Raw genomic sequence first — 26,189 nt, 5'->3', positions numbered from 1 at the left:
GAGATTTTGGATCTCCATATAAAATACTGCTTTCATTTCATGTCAGATTGTCTGGGATGAGTTTTACCCATCATCCTCACTGATGCATATGTTATTACATTTTTATTGAAGACAATCACATTACAGTTACCAAATTTAACTTTTTTTTTCAAAATAGTCTTAAAATGTACAAGAAAATCAAAATCGAAGTCCCTTTCTCCCAACCCATTTTGGTATTCGTCTTTTGTTTTGATGCTTACCAATATCTTTTGAGGTAATCTTTCGTCTTGGTTTTAAGACTGGTTGGGATGCTTCTACAGAGCCTGGGGGGAAAGTAATTTCTCGCCTGATCGGTGGTGGTTGGGGTGGAGGTCCTGTGACCTGTGACACTGGAACTGTGGGTATAACCTTTTGCATCTTCATGGAGGGTAGGAAAGGAGACTTGCTTGGAGACATACGGTTTTCCAAAGAGCGCTGGAAGGATGCTGGACTTGGAGCTCTAGAGATGTGGTTTGGCATAGAGGGTGGCGTCTGGTAGGATGACTGAGGAGGTCTAGTGATAGGCTGCATGGAGGCTGAGGATGACATATAAGAAGGCTGACGTTGGTTGACATGAGAAGGCCACTGACTCTCGTGGTTTATCCTCTGGTCAGGCACCATCATATCATCAGTGCGATTCATCCCTGGATACGGTGGGGCCTGTGCAGGGCCTCCTGGACCTTGCCTGTTCTGGTAAGGGTAAGGCATATCATTTCGTGTTGGCCACATGTTCTGCTGAGGACCTTCGCTGGAGGATGACGACTGCATGGGGCCGCCGATCATCTGGGGAGGTATTCCATGCTGCTGCATTTGTCCTGGGCCCTGCATCCTCTCCCTGTTATACGGATATGGATACTGTCCCTGCATGGGCCTCCTGTCAGGCCCCGTGTAAGCGTTGCTGTACTGGTTATACATTTCCTGTTGCTGGTTGCCATACTGCATGTTATACATATCCCCTTCATGGCGTTTGGCTGGAGGCCCATACATGCCATCCATGTGTCGCTTATAGTTCTGAAAAAAATTTTGGAATGAAAATGCGTCACTTTTACTCCATACATGATATAAATATATTGGCTGAAAGCTCATTTAAAAACCTGAAGGTGCTTAGTTCTAGAAGGGATAGTGCCGATTCCAGAGTCAGGCACGCAGTGCTATGGTTAGGCTCAATCCAGTGCTTTCTTTTTAAGCCTCTGTTTCGCTGTGCTTATAACTTAATACTAGAAGGAAACTTATCCTTGGGCTAAATTTTCTTACGCTTGCTCTCATTTTCTCCCTTTCCCCTTCCTTTCCTATCTGTCAGATTAAATTCCACTGGTCATTTCAGACACGCATGAAAAGCCAACAGTCCTCACCAACTAAAATATTTTCACTTCTTTTTTAGGCTTAGTCTACTAGGGAGAAAAATCTTTAAAAAATTCAAAACCACTCAGTGAATGTTTTCAAGAGACAAGCAGTGAATAAACTCTTAAAATAAAAGATATGCTGCAAGCATGCATGTCTGAAACACTGGATCTTATGATAGGGCATAGGCTACACAAAGTAGATTTATTAGTAGAAGAAAACATACTGCTGCTTTTGCTACTCTGTGTAATTCCCAGGAACATAGTCCTGTTTGGGCAACCATTCCTCTTCCCAAATCATCCTAATCACATCTAATTTACTGTAAGATTATTACAGCAAATGGTCACATCCAAACGTTCTGTGCTAGTTTATGCAGGTTCTTACCCTGCTGATCAGTAATGAATTAAGCGATGTAACTAACAGCTGCCACCTATGGTTTATTCCCTCTTTGTTTCTCACCCTCTCAAGTGGAGAATGTAGTGTGAAGTAAGCTGCTTTACCTTGGGGGGAGCCGAGTTGTTTTTAAATCATACAAGCTTGAACCTATTTATTTAAGACGGCAGAATAAAAAAAAACACGTTACAGTTTGAGGGGAAGGTGGTAAGGTTTGCAGTGGTCCTTAGTTCCTGTGGGAGTTTGCTCCACAGTTCAAACCCCACTGAGTGCTCTGAAGCAAAAAATGTGAATGAAATGGGTGATTTTTGAATATATGATCTATGGCAAATTCAAAGTTACGGCTCCCCTGGAAACTGTAGCTCAATCACACTGCACAATGTATACTAATGTACTAGAGTCAAGATCAGATGAAATTCTGTATGTATTCAATATGGGTCAGTTAAAACAGCTCTGGGATTTGTAAACTCATCTTCCAACTTTGGTGCACATAAAACCACAAGTACTGTATTGCATGGAAGTATTTTTCCTTTAACTTGCTATAGAGCTGTCTGGCTATCTGAGAAATACCTATTTTTAGCCTTACATAAACTACTTGCTGTAGTAAATTCCACCCTTGGGGCCAATTTATACATTAAGAACTGACTCGGCAGTTGCCACACCTAAAAAGGTGGTGTGTGTTTTGCCCAGTGACTCAGAGTGCTTAAAGTAGACAGTTGGGAATGAAGCCCGTGCCTTTTTAAAAGAAGTTTGCTCTTGCATATGGAGTGGCAACATGCGTGATGGTATCCAGTGCGGAGGACAGTGATGCACCTGAACTCCCCCTCCTGTGTAAAGGTTCAGAAGGAGCCTGAGGCACAACATGTGTCTCTCTCCACCAGGGACGTGGAATTTTGAGATCTTGCAGAAGATAAGACGACACCAACACAGGTCACCTGCTGCATATTAGCTCTCAGGGTACAAGCATTCGTACAGGAATTGAAAAACCTGGCTCCTTCATTAGTCCCAGGAATTCATGCTCCAAGCATCTACTTCCCAGGTCATTCCCTAGCCTTCAGGTTGAAGATGAAGCTTCAAAAGGGCCATTTTTCACTCTCTTCCTGTACCACTATAGAGTGAAATTTAGGAAACTGAAAATAAGCTAGTGGCAACCTAATCTCTAGCTACATGAAGAAGTGGAATCCTCTGGGAGTGGGAGGGAGAGGCAGAGGCCAGCCAGGATCCTTGCCCTTCGTTCTTCACTGCTTTTTGGCATTAATGCATTTTGCATTCAGGAGTCATTTTACAAAGCATATAAACAGCACTAAGGACAGGGCTAAACATATTTTTACAAATTCTAGCTGTCACCTTGCTTAAGTGAACATGTAGTTAATATATTCCCTGCATATGTTAGCATGGAATACCACAAACTGTTCTGTTATATATCTTTACAATTTCCCCACTAAATCACCTAGACCACTAACATATGCTCATCAGAAAAAACAACAAAACAGTTTTTTGATTATGCTATTTTAAAGATGTTACAAACCAAAGAGATAAGCAAGAAATTCTGAAATTGAATTTATATACATTTTCAGTACAGCGCAACCTCAGATCTCCTCTTTTAGGTTTTCCCCGCCTAGATTTTCTAGTAGAACTCTATCCCAAACTGAAAAGGACTACCTGAAATCGTCTGAAAACTAGCTTACATTTTAATTTTTACAGTATAAGGAAATGCTTTCTATTTTGGAAGCTAACTTCAACTTTAATTACTATATGACTGCTAGAAATTAATTAGTGACATGCAGGATGAAACTCTGAAGTCAGTGGAGTTTTGCTATTGACTTACAGGATGGGATTTTGCCCATGAGGTATTAATGATACACGTAACAAAAAATCTTATTAATTAATATAACTTGTGTTTTCAAAGTTATCACACAGTTAGGGAAACTGGAATGTACAAATGTTTGAACTATTTTTAACACTAATAATGTTCTCTCTCATGTGTTTGTACCATATTATTGCTAGGGCTAACATGTGGGGAATATGCCATCTGATCTATATTAAAGATAGGTTATCTCATATGACCCACCACAGCATTCTAAATAATTGGGAGTGCTGCACGATTTACTTTCCTCCAGTTTTCCTTTGGGTTCATTGGGCTGCATGACATTAAGTTAAGACCCTTCGACCTGCCAGCCAAACAGCTTTCCTATTTGTTTCTGGAATTGAGGCAGCATCACTTTACTAACCTACAAATTATACTTTCCCAGTCTGCTGGTTATCACTTGGGACAATCACTTGATACACATCCAAAGTCACAGAACATCTGTTAAAATTTGCACTCTTCCAGTGTAATGAACACATTTTCCTATAGCTGCACATACACTGCTTATCCATATGGGCTGTGATTTTGACCAGAACTACAGTACTCCTCTGTGCCAGAAGACATACATTGTATAAACAAGTTCTTGAATGTATACAGAATTTTGAGGCAACATTATTAAACAAATGTTATGAGCATAGCTGTTTTCCCCTCTCCTACCTGCTGCTGTGGATACATTCCAGGTTGATGTCCTCCATATGGTGGCTGTCCTGATGGAGGTCCTTGTCCTGGAAACTGCTGCCCATATGGTTCATGCCTAGAATGAAGCATTCAAATCAACACTTAGAGCTGCTGGAATTTTCAAGCCACCAGGAAAAGCAAAGTACCCCGATGATCTTGCACCTTGAAGATAATTGCCATTTGGCAACAAGGTGAAGGTACAGTGTAGTATGGTCCTCAGCCTGATGTAGTAAGCTCTGCTGAAGCTGGTAGTGGAAGGAAGGAGATAAAGCAGATAGAAGAAAGGAGGAGCAGTGAAGATGCAGCAGAGGGATTTAGAGGTAGCAGTCAGGAATGGGAACAGGGTATGCTCAGCAAAGGGGTAAGAAAGGCAGCTGCAGCCACTGGAAACACATCTTAGGTGGAAAAGGATCCGATGTGCAGCTCAAAGGTTGCAAGTCAAAATTCTTGTGTTTTAACAAGTCAGTCTCCACGCAAACTACTTTCTGGATTATTTAAGAATATAATCACTACTTAACTGCCAATTTAAAGTGCAACTGTGATTTTAGTCTGATGATAGTGACAGAGAGTAAAAATTTCATTACAATATGTATGACTTAAATACATCATTACTGAGTAAAAACAGTACTCAGAATTTTGCTAATTTTCATGTAATTTTTAATTAAAGCTACATAATGAAACATACACATAAGAGACAGAGTTGCGTTGCGCTTGGAAACTTACCTGTGGCCTTTTAGACCTCTGAGGACCACTAAAGTGCAACTGCAATATTTTTAGCACATCTGAATGAAATTTAGGTTGCTGAAATGAAGTACTTGGAAGGTACTAAGATTGATAAATAACACTGTATTGGAGACCAATATGTCAGTAATTCCTCTCTGTACACTACCAGTGAGAACACATCTACAATTTGAGTATAATTATGGAAGTAATATATCAAGGAGAGTCAGAGAAACAGAGGACTGGGGAACCTGACATGTCAAAAGAACTAATGGGACCTAATTTTTCCAAAAGCACAGAAAACTCTCCCATTTTTTGAGAGTTGATGGGAGTGAAAGCAATAGCTGTTCAGTATCTCCTAAAATTATGATGTGGATGGAGAGAAATTGCCTAATGCCAGTTAAAAGAACAATATAACTGATGGAAATTGTCTACAGTTGTCCAAGATGGTACATGCAATAAGCTAAAACTGAGCAAAGGTACACGTACTTTATAAATAAGGGAGCACTGTCTAAATGTTCGATTTGTTAGCCACAGGATAACCACAAGCCAGGTGAAGTTGTGGAAACTTCAGAACTGGTGTCCTTTAATGCTGCTCTGCAGAAATTTGGCCTATAAAGTATGTTCTAGTTCAGCGTTGGCAGGGAGATACATAAGGTAGGATGTATACTCCTTTTCTAACATCTCTGATTCTACGGCTACATAAAGTCAACCAATTCACCCAAACCTCCACCCCCCCCAAACCTGAACCAACGGTAAATGCCTAAATAAGAACAGACAAAACAGAAGTTACACACCAAGAGGCCACATATTCTATCTATGTGCTCTCACAGAGGCTGCTAGCACTCGTTAGCTGGTTATTGCAGATATTACAAACAGAGAAATCAGTGTTCACCTTTGTTGGCCAGGGTAACGATTAGGAGAGTACATGCTTGGGTCACTGTTTGAAGGCACCATGTTGCTTTGACCAGGTGGTGCCATACTGCCTTCAGGACCCAGCCCATGATCCGACCTAAAAAATGACAAAGGAAACCTCATTCTGTAAAAAGCACTTATTCTCCAAACTTGCCAACAAAATAAAGCAAAACACACCCCTTAAAGAAAACATTCTCTTGACTTATCATGTTCCACTGGAACCCTTACTCTCACTGGCTTCCCAGCAACGTGACCTGATGAACAACGTGATTACACTTGTGTTACTCTACACATCTGCTACTTCAAACTACTGACTGAAAACTGCTCCACCATTACACTTAGAAGACCCACGGTGCACCACTTTGGCTACCATCAGGAAACAAGAAGTGAAGCTAAAGTACACAGCCTAATGCAAGGGAAAGTAGGAATATAGCCAGAGCTGTAAACATTCCCAAACCATTCTGCTTACTATATCAATGCTTAGACATCAGTGATTTTACTGATTTTTTTTTCCCCTAAAGCCTCTCCTGGGATAAACAAAAGAGGATCAAATTTATTTTGCGTACTTCACTGAAAGACAAACTTAAGAGGGTACTGATGGACGCACTGCAAGACTGGTGCCCCTACAGCTCAGACAACAGACTCCAGACTCTCCAAAAGCAATTCTCCAACAGACCACAAACCAGACATATTTAAGCTGTGCATTTTGTTTTTCATAAAAAGCCCACCAACAACTGTTTAGGTGAAAACATGGCCAGAATACTAACTCAAGTGCTACCTTATGCCATCACAGCCCAGCCCAGCAGCCCGCTGAAGGCAGCTGTCAAACACACCCACATGCTGAACTGCTGCAGCTTGAGTGACTTCTAAGGTGTGACAATTCCTCCTTATTAATTTCAATGAACAGCTAGACTCAGTCATTACCAGCGGTTCGGTAAGATGTTGTAGGAAATGTAGGCTGCTATGTTCTCTGCAAGGCGCAATGGGAAAATGAGAAGGGGAGAGAGAAGATCACTTTCACTAATGGGCTTTGCTTTTTCCTGAAGATTGACTCACCTCCTGTCATAGCCGCTTCCATAAGAGAACTGCTGCCGCTGGCTCATGCTCATGTTGGACATCGCTCCAGATGGACTCTGGTTATACATATCTTGTATTCCACTGTTAGGCATTTGTCCAGGGGTCATGAAAGGCTCATTGCTTCCAGGCACTGCAACAGTAAGGGAAATTAAATATATTATTCTGGGTGTTTGAAGAAATCTTTCTATTAAATGATGTATTTTAAAATAATGTTCAGATCCCTAACACTGCCAGGGAGAATTAGCTGGTGTCTGACAAGCTCTCCAGGGTCTGATGAAAACACATGGAGCAGCACCACTACCAAGATGATGGTTATAATATTAAGGGGCTGCAAGCGAGGCAAGTAATCTCATCCTGTGGAAGGGAGCTCAACAGGCACCAGGCAGCTTCTTCACAGCTGAAGATGAACTCGTTCTTGTTCTTTTCACCCCAAACAATGCTAAATATGAACGCAAACATAAACCTTACAAAACAGATGAAAGCGAATCTCCTAGTCTGGATTACAAAGCTGTAAGAATCAGGCTCTTCTTTTTCCCATAAAGTCCTCATACACACATGCATACCATAATTTAGTTATGGAAAGGATACTGTATCCTAATGTAGCTTCTTGAGCAGGACGGGCATATTCTACGCATCCAAGAAAAGGCTTATTGACAACTATTATCAGATATAAGTCCCCAAGCAAATAGAGGAAGAGACTCTATCCTTTAGTCCCTCACAGTAGATCCTGAACAGAGACATTTCTGTTTTGACAGGATAAACGTGAAATGCACGACAAAGTGCAATAAACCCACTTAATCTCACATGGATATAAAACCCAAAATAAATCTAAAGCAGAGAGAGTTTTCTCTTCCTCCAACTGTGTTATGCTAGTGTCCACAGTCCAGGCAAAAGGATTTAAAGGGAAGGGTTAAAAAAAAGTCACATCAGATTAACTATCTCTTTTAAAGCATCTCCCCACTTCATCACATATCTTTTTTCCTCTGTTTTCTGGACCTCTTCTTCCCATTCCTCCCTTTTGCTCCCTTTCAGTTTCCGCTTTCTTAATTTCATCTCCTCCATCTGCTCTTCTCTTTGCAGCCATCGTGAGCCCTGCTTGTGTTCTTTCCTCCCACTTTCCTATATATGAGGCATGCAAGATTGATTCATTTTAAGCATATTTTACAATATCTACAAAACCATCTGTAGGTTAAGGGCCCAAAAAGACAAGAGTCAGTTTTGACAGTAATTTTAATTTTTGCTTTCTAAAAATAAACAAACTTTGAGTGTGTTTATCACCTTTTGTCAGGGGCTGTTCAAGTGAGAAAAAAAATAGCTTTCCTATTCTGAAAAATATGTAAACTGAGACAGAGAGCATTAGGAGACTTGCTCAGTTCCACACAATGAATTCCCAATTCAGCCCCACTACAAGCAGGCATGCTGCTTCACCACTTTGCATCCTAACACTGAATTACAGCATCTGATTTGCAGAGTAGCTAACCACCTTCATGAAACCATCGCACGAAATCTAACCCTGTGAATTTATGCCATTTCCTGAAATGTATTCCTACAAGAATTTTTAGGATTCTGTTAAGTCTAAAATAAACAGTGTGACTCTCTGAGAGGGGAAAATATGACCAGACCAGAATGAACCACAATTGCACAGCACCTCTGTTTTGGCTGCAAGGATACCACTTTACCAATGGCAAAATCAGCAAAGTAAAAAAGCTCATTCTGATGACTAGAACATCTTGATTACACAGAAGTAGGGAAGAACACTTAAACTCTCACAAAGAAAATACCTTTTCTCATTCCACCGAAAGGATCTTTATTCGGCTCATATGGCATCCTTCCCATCATATCTGGCATGTTTATTCCCTGCTGATATGGTGCATTTGGCGTCATGGAGTTTCGCTTCGGGAATGCTGAATCACTTACATCAGAAAAGGGATCATGCACACTAACTGCGCTGTTCCTAGCAGATGAGAAAAAGGAGGCATTAACATCATCATGTATTCATAGGAATTGTGAAAACAGACTGGACTATAATACACCTGACCCACGACGCTGTGGCAGTGATCAGTGCAGGATACACCTGAGGAAGATGCAAAAAACTTTCACAACGGACAATCATTAAAAAAATCTACCCATTTTTTCCCCCAAGCTTATCCGGCTACTTACCTTAAAGATCAGGGGTTTTAATCTAATTCAACTGTGCGTGTTCCTGGTACCCATATAAAAGTCTAAACCTTTCTGAAATTTCACTAAGCTGTTTGCCTCAGTACCCCAAGGCAGTGAGCTCCTGATAATTATATGCTGTGTCAAAATGGTATTACTTTTTATCAGTTTCATATTTATTCCCTTTCAAATTTACCAAGCACACCACTGCTCTCCTACTAGAGGAAAGACTAAATAGCAACACTTGATTTACCTCCCAAATACCATTTATTGTTATGGAGAAGCACTAACTTTTATGGTTGCAGCCAGCTTTATTCTGAAGCCCTTAACAATTTGGCTTTGAAAATGGAGTTTCCCTGATAACTATCAGATTTATTCTTAATGCAAAAGAAAACTTTTTACATAGTGAAAGAAAACTGAATTAAAGATGATTAAAGAAGGTTCTTGTTATCCTTTCTGCAGAATTACAGACAGAGAAAAAAAGAACCTAAGTATGTTAAGTTCGGAGTGACTCTGTACATAGTTCAGAGCTCAGCTACGTTGCTGCTGAAGTCAACAAGAACTTTTTTATGCGGGACTTCAGTGGATCCTTAATGAATGGTGAGAAGGCTTCACTTCAGATTAAGCCGGTTTGTGTGACTTACAGGATATAGAACTGAAAGGGATTTCTTGGTCCATTTAGCCGAATCCTCTGCTATCTCAACCACTGTTATTATATATGCTTGTCATAATTTGAATTTAAGTAACACCTTAAAACGACACATTCCTCCTTCCTGAGCATGAATGTGTGGACGTGTATAGTAGCGGAGGACAGGGTAAGGAAGGAAAGGAAGATTCTGGTTCTAAGTTGGTGCTGCCGGGTTTCACCTTCCTCCCCGCTCTTCAGAAATTCACATGCCCCACTTTGCACTTGTGCTTGTCTGATCCTTCTCTGGTGTTTAGAAAGCTAATGCAGCTCCTACTCCTTCCTCCCTTTCCCTCTCTCCCCTCCAAAAAGAAATAATTTTCTGATGCTTTTGAGGCTCTGACCAGTTCACCACAGAATGAGTTCCTGAGCAGTTGGGAAAGGGAAAGGCTGGCTTAAACTGTTGTAGAACTACAGCCCAACAAAAAAATGAAGCATACCTGCCACCCTGCATAGGTGTCATCTGTCCATGAGGTGTTGATGCTGGTGTTGGGGGCTTCAAATCGCCTGGCACTTCTGTCATGGAATTACTACCAGTAGACTGTGGAGTCTGTGGGCCTTGCAAGGAACCAGAATTAGCTGGGAAATCAAAGGAGAAGGACATATTAAAAGATGGCAGCCAAATTCCTGTGGAAATAATAATCATCAAGGAGAGAAACTGGTTCTTTCCTCCATAAGCCTGCTTATACCATGCATCTCAGTACTTTGTAACTTCCCCCAAATCCTCTGAGATCAGGATATGCTGTGCAGTAATAGACACCATCTTTCCTAGAACTATGAATTTAATCTGCTGCCTGAAGCAACATGAATAGAAATCATCTAGATGAAGGATCATTTAAATCAGAGGTCAGAGATACAAAGTTAATTGTCTATAGTTTACAACAGAGTAAATGAAGGTTGTTCTTTTGGCACAGCTTCTTTACATAATCACTATCACAACACATATGTTTATAACACGAATTTCAGCCTTAAATTCACAAATTTAAGCTGCTATATTAATATAAATTCATAATTTCATTTACCACTAAAAGGCAGACACATCCATGACGAGCACGGCAAATGGTTAGTGGCACACTGCAACACTATGCCATCTTTGAGACAGCATTGCAAAAGATTGTATTTAAGAAATGCAAAAGGCCATCGGGGATAAGAAGAAAGCAATCAGTGAAAGTAGAATTTGAACAGGATGCTATAGCTAACACTGCTAATAAAATTGTAAAAATAGCAATAGACATCCTAACAAAATGTAGTTAGGGTCACTGAAGAGCATATGTAACAAGACCAGGTCAATGCTGCAAAGCATCTGTTTCATCTGCAAAAACTTGTACGTTGAGATCTCAGAAAGCACCTGCACTACTGTCCTCCTTAACCATGGTGAATAGCTATATTCTTGATATGACAGCAAACATAGAAAAGGGTGTACTGCTCTATTTCGATGAGACTGAGCAGTAATAAGGGCATTAAATGAATAAATCATATAAGCTAATGATAAAATATACCAGACCAGTCTTTTAAAGTAGACACTGAAGTTATTATTTTCATGTGACTACTGAGGAGAAACACCCCCAACCCCAAAGATCTGACATAGTGGTTTTCTGATTTAGAAGCTGGGAAGTGGGAATTAGTAAAAACGTCTCAGCCTTGGATCTGATTGCCCTTGCAGCAGAAATTCTACCCAAGGAGAACTTGTAGGATTCAAATCTTTAGATGCAACTGGGAAAAAAAAATACCAACAGAGAAAATTCACAGATCTAATAGACTCAGAAAGACATGACTTTGGCTTGAGAAGTCCTTCTTTTTTTATGAACTGTCATGTAAGTATTTTATAGGGCCTGACTATCTACGTTCGACAACCAATTAACAAAACTTTATAAATTACCGTTAGAGGGAAAACTGGAAGAAGCAGTATGGGCTTTTCTTCCGTGTGTGAAAGAGAGAGTAGTTTATAATTGACTCAGAATCCTAGAACACTCATCATCTTGACAGGCAGAGCTTGTTTTTAACTGAAGAACACCCTTTTTATATGTGTTTCATTTCTATCTGTAACACATGTTCCACTATCTGGAAACCAGTCTCAGTAGCAAGTGCACATGTAAAATCCACATTGTGCAGACCACATTGTTCTTGTCCTCAGCTTTCTGAGGCATGTTTGGATTATGCTCACATACTAATGAGGTTCAAAAGAAGTTTAAGAAAAGCTCTCTGATTGCATTAATACAGTAACAACAACATTTGCAACAACTAATGCTACAGTTGACTGAAGGCTTTAGTGCTATAATAAAACAAATCCATATGATAATAAAAAACCATCCTGTTCACATAAAATAAGCCCCTTGTATATATCACCCCTGAGTAAGCCAGGATCATTCTCCTGCCCTTGAGCTTTAAACACAATTCTAGATTACTTCTAAAAAGCTTGAAAGGAATTCTGAGTTAAGCCACACATTGTCACATACCATCTTGTTATATTAGAAACATGTAAGTAAACATCTTAGTGTACCCATATACTTATTGTAAAGTATGATATTGCCTAACCCTGCGTATTTCTCTTACCTTGGGCTATTAAGCATCCATTAAGTTCTTCCCTATCCTACCTGAGCAAAAACTTACTTTGTATCTAAAGTAAACCTAAAGAAAACAAGTAAAATATTTTTTCAGTATTTATGGACTGCATGAATATAGAATCTTTATTATGAATAACAATGTGTTGTATATAATCTTCTTGGATAAGGAAAGGTTTAAAAGCAAAAAGAAGATAGCCAACTGAGAAGCTACAAGTCAAATTTCTGCTGGGTGGTTGGTTATTTTTCCTCCACCTCTTTCTAAATGACTGCTTATGAACAGCTGAAAAAATGGAAGGCAAATGCTATCTTGAGAAGTGCGAAGTTTCAGGCACTGCTTTGTTAATGTGGTTTGCTCTTGACCTCCATTGGGTCAGTGACACTTCTACAGAATAGGAACTGCAAGTGTTTCAATCTCTGGATTAGGTCATCAGCTACTAAGAAGAGCCCAAGCGTGGATATAACCTACAAGCAACCACAGACAATTATTTCTATGTCACACACTCACAGGTCTCACTGAATAGTTCATCTACATTTTAGCAAGAGCATCAATGTAAATCGCACATTCCTACAGAAATAATAAGATAAGTACGTACTCTTAATAGTTATTGTTGGTAGAGCAGGAAGAATTTTTTAAGCAACTTAACTTTCTCTTGTAGGATGTAATTTTCAGTACGTTTGCCAAGCTTCAGCCAATCATCAGGAAGTCATCCTGATGGATATTCCCCTTACGCTAACTTGTGGAAATTTTCAGCTGTAACTGTCCAGCTTTTCTTAACAATATGCCTTTGAAAATATATGGTCCTCTTCTGTTGTCCCCAAAAGAGGAATATTTTTCTGTGAGTCATCCAAGCCAAGTATATATTTGGTCACCTTTTTCACACACAGCGCCAGTGGTCCCTTCATTGTTTGAAGAAGAGGCTTGGAGGTTGGGGACAGGCCTGTGACAGGGAAAGTAGTCTTCCTGTTCCAGTGTTTATCCTGATTTGGTCAAATCAATTTGTGAAAAATACTTGTTTTTATATAGAGATTATTAGCTTGCTATACATTCACTGCTTGGTTTTTTGAAGATCCTGTTTGTACTTATTTCAGGCTGGGGGTGAGCAGGAGTCTCACTGTAATTCAGCTCCTGGGTTGATCAGGGCAGTCTTGAACGTGGAGTCGAGCATGAGAACCTATAGCCAGGAAGCCACCCCACACAAGCTCTCATGGTTACAACTGGAGGTTGGCAAACAAAGGTAAGGCCATAGGGTTTCTGACCATCAACAGAAAAGGAGAATAGGAGACTAACAAGGGGACTGGGAACCTGGAAAGGAGATATAGATGCTGCTGAAATCAGATTAGAATCTGAGAAGTCTGAAGTTGGATGGACGTGGTGCTATAAAACAGGGAACACCAAGAAAGCCTAGAAAATGTACCTTATGAGAGTTAAAGTGCAGGGAAAGAACCATAAGTGGCTAGATAAAGAGGCAGAGAGTCCAATACTGCACTTAGGAGTGAAATTAAATTTTGCAAAAGAGGTTCTTAGATGGGTGGTTCCTTTTCTCAGAGAGTCTGTTTAGAGATGCTGTTTTCCAGCTGTGCAGAACATGTAAAGCAACAGATGAGATCACTTAAAGGGCTATACATGCCAAAACTTAGAAAACTGGCACCTAGAATTAGCACATACTCATGTTGTAAATTTTTTGGTAGCCCAGTTCCTCTTCTGTAGAATGGGAATCATAGTACTTTCCCTCTCAGATGGGTATTGCAAAAGCTGATTAATACTTTTTAAAGCCCTCAAATACATTTGTAGTGAAGACAAGAAAAACCAAGGAGTAAATTTATAACTCCCTGTTTGAGTCTGGTTGAAAACTATGGCACAAGTAAAGGGCTGTGTACTGAAAAGTGAGGATAACACAAAATACTGAATAGCTCCTCATCCACTGAGTAGTGTTCATTCCATGCACTGAATGACACAGACTTTTCATGGAAAAAATGTCAATGTTACTGCGTAATTAAGAGTCGATTGAACTGTATATGCACAAGGAAACATAATTAAGGTTGCAAAGATTCTATCTCACTTCTGGCATTTCCTAACCTTTGAGCACTTCACTCTGCATCAAAGCAATATACCTCAGTTTTTGGATAGAGCATGTGCACACAGGTGCCTGCATGCACACATGTTAAATGCAAACTAGTTACGTTCTCTCACACATACATTTTACACACATTGCTATTTGCAATGTTTTCTAGTTAAAGAATATGAAAACAACCCTCTTCTCTGTAGGAAATTACCATATTAGTTTCATGTTTCACCTTAAATTTTACACTTGTTAAGCTGCTCTCTGAAATTTTTACATCTGTCCTTGCAGGGCTTTATTATGGTAGATGTTTAATTTTGACTGGGGACACCCTGGAATAGAAAACGTATCTTTTAAAGTGCTTTATAAGCTTCACTATTAAGCAAAGAACTAAGAAGGAAGACAAACAACAATTTTCTTTTAGAATAGCTTACATGATCCTGCAGCTGACTTAAGGATGTACGGGAAAAACCCTGAGTGTACATAGCTACTGAATTCTTCATCTTGCATCCACATCTAAGCAACACTTGTCTTTCAAGTGTCATAACAGATTTGTAAGAATATGCTTTTAACAATAGAAAATCCATCCAAAATGAAATAAAATGAACATCTTTGTCACTGAGAAGGTGAGGTCCTACAAACTCTTCCACAGTTCACTCAACGGCATGCGTTATTTTCAGCAGCATGGAATTATAGCACTGGCATGGCTTTTTCCTTGCAAAGCCTGCATGGCAGTAAGTACTACTTTCAGGAAAGACCCTTTATTTACCAGAACAGAAATACGCAGTAAAAAAAAAATAAAAATCTTTCTCTTGCCAGTAATTTTTTCCCTTCGGGGGAAAAAAAAAAAAGAAGAATGCAACCTCTTGAAACTCCATTAATATGAGGCCTGACATGCTCTCTAGGATATCCCTACCTTTTGCCAGAAGCTACAAATGTATACTCTAAAGTAAACAATGGAAAGGTTACTGAAGGTTAAGTACATTCACATACTTCAGAGCGAACAGCCAGCCGCCACGCTGGGAAGATAATTTACACAGCATGAACCCGGTGCCCCAGTTAGGCTGGGCTGGGGGCCGCTGGCTGCGGCGGGGCCCCCCCGGGTGGGCGCGGGTGCGGGTGCAAGCATGGGGGCACCTCTGTCTGTCCCCCCCCGTCCCCCCCTTCAGACCCCTTGCCCATCCATCTTCCGTGGGGATTCCCTGGCTGGCCTCATGACACGCTCCATGACATCACCTGCCTGCTAATAATAGCACTTCAGTCAGACGGATGGGTTTGGTTACAGACTCATTGAATGCCTGTGTCGTGTGGTGTTGTGTCTCGTCCCCTCCCACCCCCCCATCCCCCTCCCCAAGTCTTGTTTCTCTGCTGCCAAGGAAACGCAGGGAACACACTCTTGGCGAGCTCTGCTCCCTCTTCCCAACACAGGCGCACAATTTTCCAGGTTTGCCGTGATGAAATCTCTGTTGACATCAGGCCCAGCTGCTGAGTGTTACTCAGGAGCATCCTCAGCTGTACCACTGTGGCCATCCTGTTCATCCAGCGTAGGATAAACCGCTCTGTCTGTAATTTTGACAGTCATGCATACATAACCGCATACTGCAGCTAAGAGTTCACAGTGCCAGAGTACAGCAATGGAAAATAACTCCTTCACGCTGATGCTTTTTTGAAATTTGTTCTCCAGCACCCATTAGTGCTTAGCATAAAGACCCCCAGAATTATTTCCGGTTTAGAACTCGCCACATAATTTGTGCGTATTTTGGTCAAAACCATCAAACACACATGACAGGAAGAGCATTTTGGCTTTGCACCCACTTCTGGAAAGCACTGGAGTCCTAGACGGATGCTTACAAAGACCTACAATACCACTCTCTCTATAAGGGATTTTCTGTGCAGCAAAGGAACAGTCAACAGTTGACATGGACCTTGGCACGGACCCAACAATCAGGAAATAAGGCCAACAGGGGTCCTCTAATAGCTAGCCTGCCATTAGGCATCTGCTGCTGGTCTTCACTGCTGACGGCATTATCTGACCGGGACAGATTTAAGCTGTGATACAAAGGCCTCAGCCTACCACAAGCATGTCTCCACCTTGCACAGTCTCAGAGCAGTGCAGACCACACTAAAACACATTCAGGCCTCCACCTCTCCCTGTAAGTTTTATGAAAGAACAGAAGAGGCTCTGACAGTGGCATGAAGCCAGAACATTTATTAAAACAGGCAGGTAATCCTCCCCCTAACACCTTGGCTACTGTGCAAACCTCTGCTGAACACAGCCAACCAGCCTGTCACTTTGCTGCTCTACCCTCACTCCTTTTTCCAACTTTTTATAATTGCTGACACCATCCTGAATTGCACTAGTACATAGCACTAAATTATTCACTCCTTTACATACCATTTACCTTATTAATGACGTTGTAAAAACCAGAAGTGATGGGAGAATCCCAAATACAGTGCTACAAGCAAATGGACTAACCCATAGACCCAGACCAATGCCTTGCAGTCCCGTAAATTTGACTTATACATTGCATCCTTTCCCTGACCGGGTCCTTCTATGGGAATCTCCTCACTACGGTCGTTGCACCGTGTTTCCTAGTGTTCCCTCTCTGTTTGCATTCTAAAGGTCATCTGTGAGGCAGTCACATAATCACCCCTTGGATGCAGGACAACTGCAACAACTGATTTGCTCTGAACTGAGTGTTACCGTGCTCCCACCCTGCATAACATAGGATCACAGAATTGCCTAGGTTGGAAGGGACCTTTAAGATCATCAAGTCCAACCATCAACCTAATACTGACAAAACCACCACATGTCCCTAAGCAGCACGTCTGCCCCTCTTTTAAATACCCCCAGGGATGGGGACTCCACCACTGCCCTGGGCAGCCTGTTCCAATGCTTAACAATCCGTTCTGTGAAGAAATTTTTCCTAATATCCAATCTAAACCTACCCTGGCGTAACTTGAGGACATTTCCTCATCCTATCACTTGTCACTAGCGAGAAGAGGTCGACCCCCACCTCACTAAAACCTCCTTTCAGGTAGTTGTAGAGAGTGATAAGGTCTCCCCTCAGCCCCCTTTCCTCCAGGCTAAACAACCCCAGTTGCCTCAGCCGCTCCTCATAAGACTTGTTCTCCAGACCCCTCACCAGCTTCATTGCCCTTCTCTGGACACACTCCAGCAACTCTATGTCTTTCTTGTAGTGAGAGGCCTTTGCCTTCTTAGCCACCTCAGCACACTGCTGGCTCATACTCAGCAAGCTGTCAACCAACACCCCCAGGTCCTTCTCTGCCAGGCAGCTTTCCAGCCATTCTTGCCCAAGCCTGTAGCACTGCATCGGATTGTTGTGACCTAAGTGCAGGACTCGGCACTCGGCCTTGTTGAACTTCATACCACTGGCCTCGGCCCATCGACCCAACCCCCCCAGATCCCTCTGTAGAGCCATCCTACCCTCAAACAGATCGACACTGCTGCCTAACTTAGTGTCATCTGCGAACTTACTGAGGGTGCACTCGATCCCTTCATCCAGGTCATTGATAAAGATATCAGAGAGAACCGGCCCCAGTACTGAGCCCTGGGGAACACCACTTGTGACCGGCTGCCAACTGAATTTAACTCCATTCACCACCACTCTCTGGGCACAGCCATCCAGACAGTTTTTCACCCAGCAAAGAGTACACCCATCCAAGCCATGAGCAGCCAGTTTCTCCAGGAGAATTCTGTGGGAAACACTGTTGAAGGCTTCACTGAAGTCCAGGTAAAAAACATCCACAGCTTTTCGCTCATCCACTAAGTGGGAACATCTACCTGGGAACTATACCTACATAGGAACTGAATTCTTCTCTGTACCAAGAAGGGTGCCAGTCCATATATATTCTTATAGATATTCCCTATATATTCTCATGAGCAATTGAAATACTTAGTTTTAAAAGTTTTATGAAGATGGGCTGATTTTTAGACTCTCCTGACCCTGATTTCATAGCATCAGCTGGTTAGAATTGGACAAAATAAAACACTGTCCCCTCTAAGACAAATCGCCCCGCTTTTTTAATCAGAATTAACTTCAGTGCTAATACTGTAACTAGCTCTCTGCAAATGGATTTGGCTTCAAAGGGGCTCTGCCTACACTGAGCTAACTGCACAACAGAGGCTAATGGTTAAAGCAAGGACCTTTGGAGGCTACTGCTTCTTGTTGTACTGGGCTCGTGTTCCCTCTGAATGCCAAAGAGTAACAGATTATCTAAAGTACATCTACATCTCTCCTTTTGTGCAGTTAAAATGTTAATGTTGCTATATACTAAAGAAAAAGGAGCAACAAAAAAAGCTGACTATTAAACAGAACAGGCTTGCACTCTCTGCAGTATCTATACCTCAGCGGGATTTCATGTACTAAAGCTGATACACACTGGGAAAGCCTTTCTCCGTACAGAAGTGCAGTCCATTCAGTGACATGAGCTCTTTTCTCACCAACAAAACAAACCTTGAGATCTTTGCTTGCTTCCCCCTCTTCTAGTCTCTATGTCCTGCTGTGTTTTTATTTTAGAAAAATAGTTTCAGTTCTCCTCATAGACAGCCTGCTTGAATGTTACGATAAATTTAAACTTGGACTTTGCAATTTTCATCTGTAGCATCATGATGCAAAAGGAGCCTCTAAAAGTGTTACATCTGACATTTCTATTCCTTTTTTTTCAAGTTTATGCTTAAATAATGATTCTTCATCTCAAAATTCAGCCAATTTATGGTGATCATCCCCGAAACAACTATAGAGAGCCGTGTTGGAGGGAGAGGGATAAGAGAGGAGAGAGCAAAGCAAAATACTCTAATTTTTGATACTGCTGTTTAGTTTTAGAAACAGATGAATTTCCTCTTCACTCTCCTTAACGAGTCTAACATTTTCAGCTCCCCTTACCAGCCTTCTTAGGATGTTAACAGTCCCGTCCAAAATCTTTTATTTTTTGCAGCGGTGCACATTCAGGACACCCTATGCTCATTTCAGACAGATATATATTTGGACTATAGGCTTCACTTACAGTGCCAAGTATTTTCCCCCATCTTCTAAACTTGCCTTGCAAAGTAAGTTAGTTATCTTCTCTATTAAATAATTAGCATTGGGGTACCTGATAACCCTAGGTATTAACAAGGTGGAGGAAATATTTAAGGTATTACACAAAAAGATGTACCTAGGAAGACTTTGACTAAATGCTCCCCAAAATCCTTACACTGAATACATCACGCTAAAAAAGATTTAAGCTTTATCGCCTTTATCTTCTTCTGTACTGAAAAGTGCTATCATAACAAATTATCTTGTAAAAGCTAGAACTGTATTATATGATTATAAAGGTCTTTGCTATTTTCTGGTATCCATGATAGGAATTCTCAAACTGGAGCCATACAGCCTGCAAACTGGCTGGAGAGCTTGCTGGGCCCCTGACTTACCACTTCCCATTTTCAACCAGTGAATTGCACTAAGAAATTCAGGTATTTAATACTTTCCTAATACTGCTTTCCAATGCAGGAAACTGCTGTAAACATTCAAGGAACTATATCCTCTTGTCAATAAAAGACAAGGTCTGCCTAACGGTAATTGTGAAGGTAGGTATTAACAAAATTATTTTCTTGGTCAGAAAAGCCTAATAATCAGCAAATCAAAGGAAATATTTTCTCTTCCATGGGTAGTCCAGAAGTCCTAATACTACTACACCTTTTCCTACGTACTTAAAATGTACTGAAGAATTTTCTTGCCTTGAATATCACTCGCAACTGTCCAATCTTGAGAGTCTTAAGCTGAATTAATTTAGAAAGAAAACAGTGTGGTTTCAAACAGCACACTGCACATGCAAAAAGAACAGCTAAAATCAAGCATTTCCAGTTCCAATTTTTCAGACGAGAAGATGAAGACAGTGATGCTAACGACTTATCTGACGTACAGGATTAGCAACAAAAGAGCAGAGAGTGTGCCTCCAAACTACGAGGTCTGGCAATGGGGATATACCATACTCTCAACTCTCCATCTGCCAGACATTCAACATGTGCTCTATCAGACCAACCATCTGAGACCCACTGATCAGTCCAGCATCTGCCGTCCTGACTCCAACTGAAGCTTTACTGACCAACAGTTGTGTTGAAAAAGCAGCTTCAGAGTCATAGCAAGGAAAGTCCAAGTACCAGAATCTGATCTTCAGGCAAATGGACATCCATGCAGAATGCTGTTCTTTTTACTATTCCAACGTAACTCTGAATATTAAGGGTATGCTGGCACACACGGCTTTATATGTTAGGGTGAGCAATGACAAACTAGATACATGACTGCAGATGGCCCTTCAGAGTTAAATCTGACTTGACTCAGGAGCTAGCTCGAAGTTTGAAAACAAGATGCCAACAACATATTTATCTTTGATGTTTGTCCAGCATTAGCAAAACATGCTTCTAAATATATAAACTGCAACATAGTGAGCATACTGAGCATCTTTTGCATTCAAAAAATGGTTGTGTAAGAGGCTGCAGTTTTTTTGACTTACCAGGAGATGGCGGCTGAATCTTAGGTTGTTTCTTAGTATCGCCAGTGCTAAAGACTTCTGGAGGGGGCTCCTCCCCTCGCTCAATCTTGCACTCGAAGGCAAACAGGTACTGAATGTATTGTTTTTTCAGGGAGCTGGCTGCGCTGCTTGAAGTGCCAACGTTCAAGGTGGTTGCCAGCTCACGCCACTTCTTGTTTTTATTAACCTAGCAACATAAATGGCAGAATCATTGGTTTGCAGCAAAGTAGTTTGTTTAAGTCAGGAGACAAAAAAGGCAAAAAAAAAGGCAAAAAAAAAAGCACTCAATGTCTCGGTTTACTTTTTTTATTTTCCTCTTTTAACTAATGCTTATTCCTCCCACACGCAGTAATGCATAGACCACATTTACAGTTATAAAACCATTAAGGAACCTGCTGATAGCTACATAAAAAGCTTTGCTTGTGGAGAGTCTTCTGCATGGTGCATCTTTTAAATGCCTTGCACTCTTCCAGGGCCTACGCTCTTCAGTTAGCAATCCATCTCCAAGCAAATGCACGCTCATTGTCCTTCTCTCTGACTCCCACCCACACCCACCCCATTCTAATTAAAAAGCAGCTTCTAAAAACTAATTTAGAAAGCAATAACAGCGTTATTCTGCAATTTAAGTGTTTGAGCTTTGATATGAAAAATACGTTTTTCTCAAAAATAGCCACCAGCTATTTCAAACAGTTCAGCCTATAATTCCTGGCCATGTTCTTTCGCTTTAGGGTGTCTTGCAGGGACAGATCAATGATCCTTTGGCTAGATGAGAGGCAGAGTGAAGCGAGGCCCCTTAATTAATTAAGGCAGACTTCAAACACACAGGGCTAGTCCAGCAATACTCTCTATTACAGTGCTGACTGCACAACTCTGCTGCGAGTCTTGTTTGCAGTGTAAGGCTGGGAATATTGAAAGACTGTTCACGAGTTCCTCAAACGCAGCTGATCGGTAATAACAGTGAAGTTCATTTGTCATCCTGGCTGATGCCACTGGCTCGCTCAGCTCTACCACTCATAGCAACCCATATTTTTGCTGTAATACCTGATGCTCAGAGTTCATTCAACCACTTGTGCAATTGCTAGGTATGATCCAAGGAGGGGAGGCAGCGCTGGAATAAATGGGCTTTAAATGTCTGAGCATCTCAGCTTTTGTTGGGAAGAATGCTGATTCTTGAGTGCCATGGCGACTTCTGCTTGCCCTGAGGTTTTAGTGACTACAACTTTACCTGTATAGCTACAAAGGTTATCATTAGCCGCCATACTGTTCCTAAGCCTGCGGGCCAGCAAAGGAAACATTTCTTACACTTCTGTGTTTAATAACACCGTGACTGCTGCCAGTCAGCAAAGATCTTTTGGGGACAGCACTAATAGGAAGCAGGTTGGCATGGGTATGTAAAGTGTTTTTATTTCTCTGGTATATCCTGCAAGAGCCAGGAGTTAAAGGAGTCAAGATTTTCATAAACTGCCCTGGTTGAGGCTGGAAATCCAGTTACACAGCCCTTTGTGCCTACTGACTTAGAGCTAAGTGGTGCGTAATGAACACATTGCATAATGCAAACAGAAACATTCATGCCTAAATGCCCAGTATATTGGCATTTAAAATAAGACTGCCAACAGCTGGTCTGTTCATGTTGGGACCCCATCAATTGCAACTGTTCAGACAGAGAATATGAGCCGCTGCCGTACAGCTCCGCTCCCTGTCACTCTCTGGGCAGAATCATGAGATGTGGAGCGCAGCAGTTGGAGCAACAGCTTTTGAGGAGAGCATCACACAGATGCATTTAAATAAACCTCAGCAAGCAAAGCTCTGCACCTCTCAGCAGCCTCAAACAGATAAATATGGTGATCACTCATGTGGGCACACCAGCAAACCCAGGAGCCTTTATTTTCAGTGTCAATTTTTACCAGTACTGAAGCATTTGTAACTCAACCTCTTTCAAAAATCTGTCTAAGTGAACAACATCTATTCTTTGGCAATACACAATGTCTGTCATTGCAAATCAACACTGTGTGTCCCAAAAGAAAATAGATTTCCATAACAAGAAAACCCGAATGACTCTCTAGAATACCCCATCTGCCCCCCATCTTGCTTAATTTTTGATGCTAAGAGTCATACTATGGGCACGATCACTCTGTATGAGGCAGAGCAGCTGCATGATATGATTTACCTGTAATAAAGTTTCTGAGCTAAAAGTAATCAAATCTTTATGATGCTGGGGGGCACGAGCTGATCACTAAAAATGTCAGGATAACATCTCTTACCCATATACAGCATTTAACAACTGGCAAGGTGAACTGTATTAGGTTTCTCTGCCTTCCTTTAATAACAGGAATAGCTAAAATCTCTGGACCTGAAGGGCCAACGATCTAATTCAGTAGTCAAATCCTATGTTATGAGGTGTACTATTCAAAATAACATTGAAAATGGTGCTAATTGATGTTGGACATTTTTTTTTTTAACTAATAACATAGATTATTGAAACGTGCCCTCTTTCTGAGGTTTTAATTTGTTTGCCATATTTTTTGAGTTCAGATTTTGTAATCAGTGTAAAACTGTATCTATTTAAATATTAAATATTATCTATTTAATATTAAATATTGCATATACATATTTATCTACATAGCTTTGTTTAAGATCTCATCTTGCAAAGCACTGAACATCCATGAACATTCTTAATTCAACAGAAATTATGGGTCTCGGCACTTCACAGTAGCTTCTAGCACCTAGCCAGACTGACCCCCTGAATGCAAGGGATGCTTTGTAAAAGCATCAGGCAAGGACAGACAACTTCAAATACCAAATCTAAGGCGGCAAATACTGACCATTTTCTCCTGCTTTCCCTTTTGATGGTACCAGACAATGAAACATTTAGTTTTGCTCTGTGATTGTCAGTCTTACAGAGCTCACAAGTAATTTCCAAACATCCCTTTGCAAAACTTCCAGTTAACTGGTGAGAACATAAACCACAGCTTGTCTCTCCCATCTGTGACTTTTTTAGTCTCAGCTCTTCCTGCTTTCATTTTCCTTAGCTCAATTAAGTAATTCACCTTTTCCTTGTAACCATTATGTTTTTAAGGCAACCCAAAACACCCTGGGTAAGCATTTTCCAAACACAGGGAAAGCACAGTCTGTGTCTATTAAACAAAGGTACCATACACAGACACGCTGAGATGAAAGATTTGGGACAAAGGACTGTGTTTCAAGAATATATCTGCCACTTGTCTGGAGAGATGAACTGTTTTGTCATAGAGGCAATATCCTTATTTGCGAAGGATAGATTTCAAAATCTCCTTTGCCTTTTAGCTTTATCATGTGTTTCTTACCCGTAACTTTGATCCAATGGCCTTTTCCTCTTTTCTTCTCTTAGTGGCATTACTGGATCCCCCTGAACAGGTAACAATTTCATCTGTCTATAGCAATGGTCAATTTTGTTTCAAACTGTAGAGTTTTAGGGCAATTATGCAGCCCAGGCAAATACTAAAGCACGAAACTATCTTCTTCAACAATGTTGTCAAGGCTGAAAATGTAATTGTGTAACCAGCAGGAAATACTCTAGAAAAAAATGCGTATTGCCTTTTCAAAAGGTTCACTTTCAATCACATCTTCTCACCTGTGCTAAACCTCCAATCTCTTTGACGCAGACATAGAGCCTGAACAGGTCCAGGGGCTTCTTGCCCACAGCTGGCAGACTGGCCACAGGTGTGCCCCTCTCCTCCATGAACGTGAGGTACCGATCCACCCACATCTTGCGCTCCGGCTCGTTTCCTAGTTCATAGACTTTTGTGATCTTCTCTCCAGTTGTGGTAGAGGAACTTGATTTCTAAATCGCAAGAAGAAAAAAAAAGAGTTGGGGAAAGGGTGGGAGGGGGAGGGAAAAGAAAGTAAGAAACTCACAACATTGAAAAAGAGAAGATGTCAAACAAACTAAAGCTATCACACAACAGTCAGGAATGAAGGCTACTAGTTCAGGCACAAACAGTACATTCTGTCCATATACGGAAAATTCAGCTTTTTAAATAAAGGGCCCAAACTCCCCATTTTCATATTTCTTTCACTGATCTGAACTTTGGATCCCAGAAGGCAAGTTTCTGATGTTGCCTCATGTCATTTTAAGAGGAGGTAGCTCTCACATAGCACTTCTCATCCACTTATCTCAAAGTGCTTTGTAAGCAATAATTTGAGTAAAATTAAAAACAAGTTTGTCCCACACAAGTTTACATAATCCTAAAACCAAACCAAAACAACCCTCTCCCCTTTGCCCCCCAAAAGGGGCTAGAAAACCTGAAAAGTGTTCCTCCAGAACAGGAATTGCACAAAAGCAGCCTAAGGCATGAATCATGGCACACTAGCACACTGAGGAGTAGTACTCTCTTTAGAGAGTCCCAAATGGTTACGCTTTACTACCTCTTCACACTACCGCTGGCCAAAAAGCAAGATGAGTTAGAGTGCCTACAGTACAAGGAGACTGGTGGCAATACTCTTTCTGAACTGCCAATTAGCTGCCTGAGCCAATAATGCTTATGAATAGCTACTACTCTCCTCCCTTGAAAGAGGACAGCAGATAGCCATCTCACATGTGCTACCTTGCAAAGAGAATGTGTATGATGAGCTGGGAAAACCAAGGATGCACAGCGATTACAGCTGAACCACCTCCAGGAAAAACAAAAGATGTAGAAAGAGCAGAATTCTTTCTCACATGGCAGAAATGCACGAGTGAACCCGTTTTCCTGCTGCTACGTGGGCTTTACAGCTAATGAAAGCTCATGTTATCTTGATGCCCTTTTCTTCTCTATGTGGAGATGGCAGAAAACGCTGAGGCTACTACACAAGCTATAACTTCTCACTGTATTTTTTCTGTGCAATATAACCCTGTGAGCTGGGTTCTGTGCCATGTGTGGACAGACAACACCCCATCTGCGCTGCCTCTGATCTGACAGCAGAGAGGGGCTGCTGCTACTGCAGGAAGACCCTCCTGCTTGCAGAAGGTGATGTGATTTGCTCAGCAGTGGAAGACGGGAGTGGTTCAGAATTAAACACGAGAAAAAGATTGATATAAAACTTTGGGAAAGGAGCCAAATATATGACGGGAAACATATCCTTTATGTCTGTATAGTGAAATGCTAAACTTGGTTGTTGATTGCAGTAGACACTTCTTTACACTCATCTAGTCAATCACTCTT

The 26,189-nt window shown here is 41.2% G+C and overlaps 1 protein-coding gene across 1 annotated transcript in view; it reads right to left on the bottom strand.

Annotated features, from left to right (window-relative positions):
* Positions 1 to 26,189, bottom strand: part of ARID1B (AT rich interactive domain 1B (SWI1-like)) — a 302,895-nt gene that overhangs the window by 5,838 nt on the left and 270,868 nt on the right. Inside the window, exons 12-19 of the mRNA XM_009887612.1 lie at positions 24,620 to 24,829; positions 20,992 to 21,196; positions 10,292 to 10,430; positions 8,791 to 8,963; positions 6,989 to 7,139; positions 5,913 to 6,029; positions 4,277 to 4,373; positions 240 to 1,029 (exon numbers count right to left, since the gene is read on the bottom strand). Coding sequence (XP_009885914.1) covers positions 240 to 1,029; positions 4,277 to 4,373; positions 5,913 to 6,029; positions 6,989 to 7,139; positions 8,791 to 8,963; positions 10,292 to 10,430; positions 20,992 to 21,196; positions 24,620 to 24,829 — 1,882 coding nt within the window. The remainder of the gene's footprint in view (positions 1 to 239; positions 1,030 to 4,276; positions 4,374 to 5,912; positions 6,030 to 6,988; positions 7,140 to 8,790; positions 8,964 to 10,291; positions 10,431 to 20,991; positions 21,197 to 24,619; positions 24,830 to 26,189) is intronic.

Source organism: Charadrius vociferus, unplaced genomic scaffold (assembly GCF_000708025.1).
Source record: "Charadrius vociferus isolate BGI_N301 unplaced genomic scaffold, ASM70802v2 scaffold176, whole genome shotgun sequence".
NCBI classification, from domain to species: Eukaryota; Metazoa; Chordata; class Aves; order Charadriiformes; family Charadriidae; genus Charadrius; species Charadrius vociferus.
The sequence above is the reverse complement of the archived record's forward strand: the minus strand, read 5'-3'. Positions and strand labels throughout refer to the sequence as shown.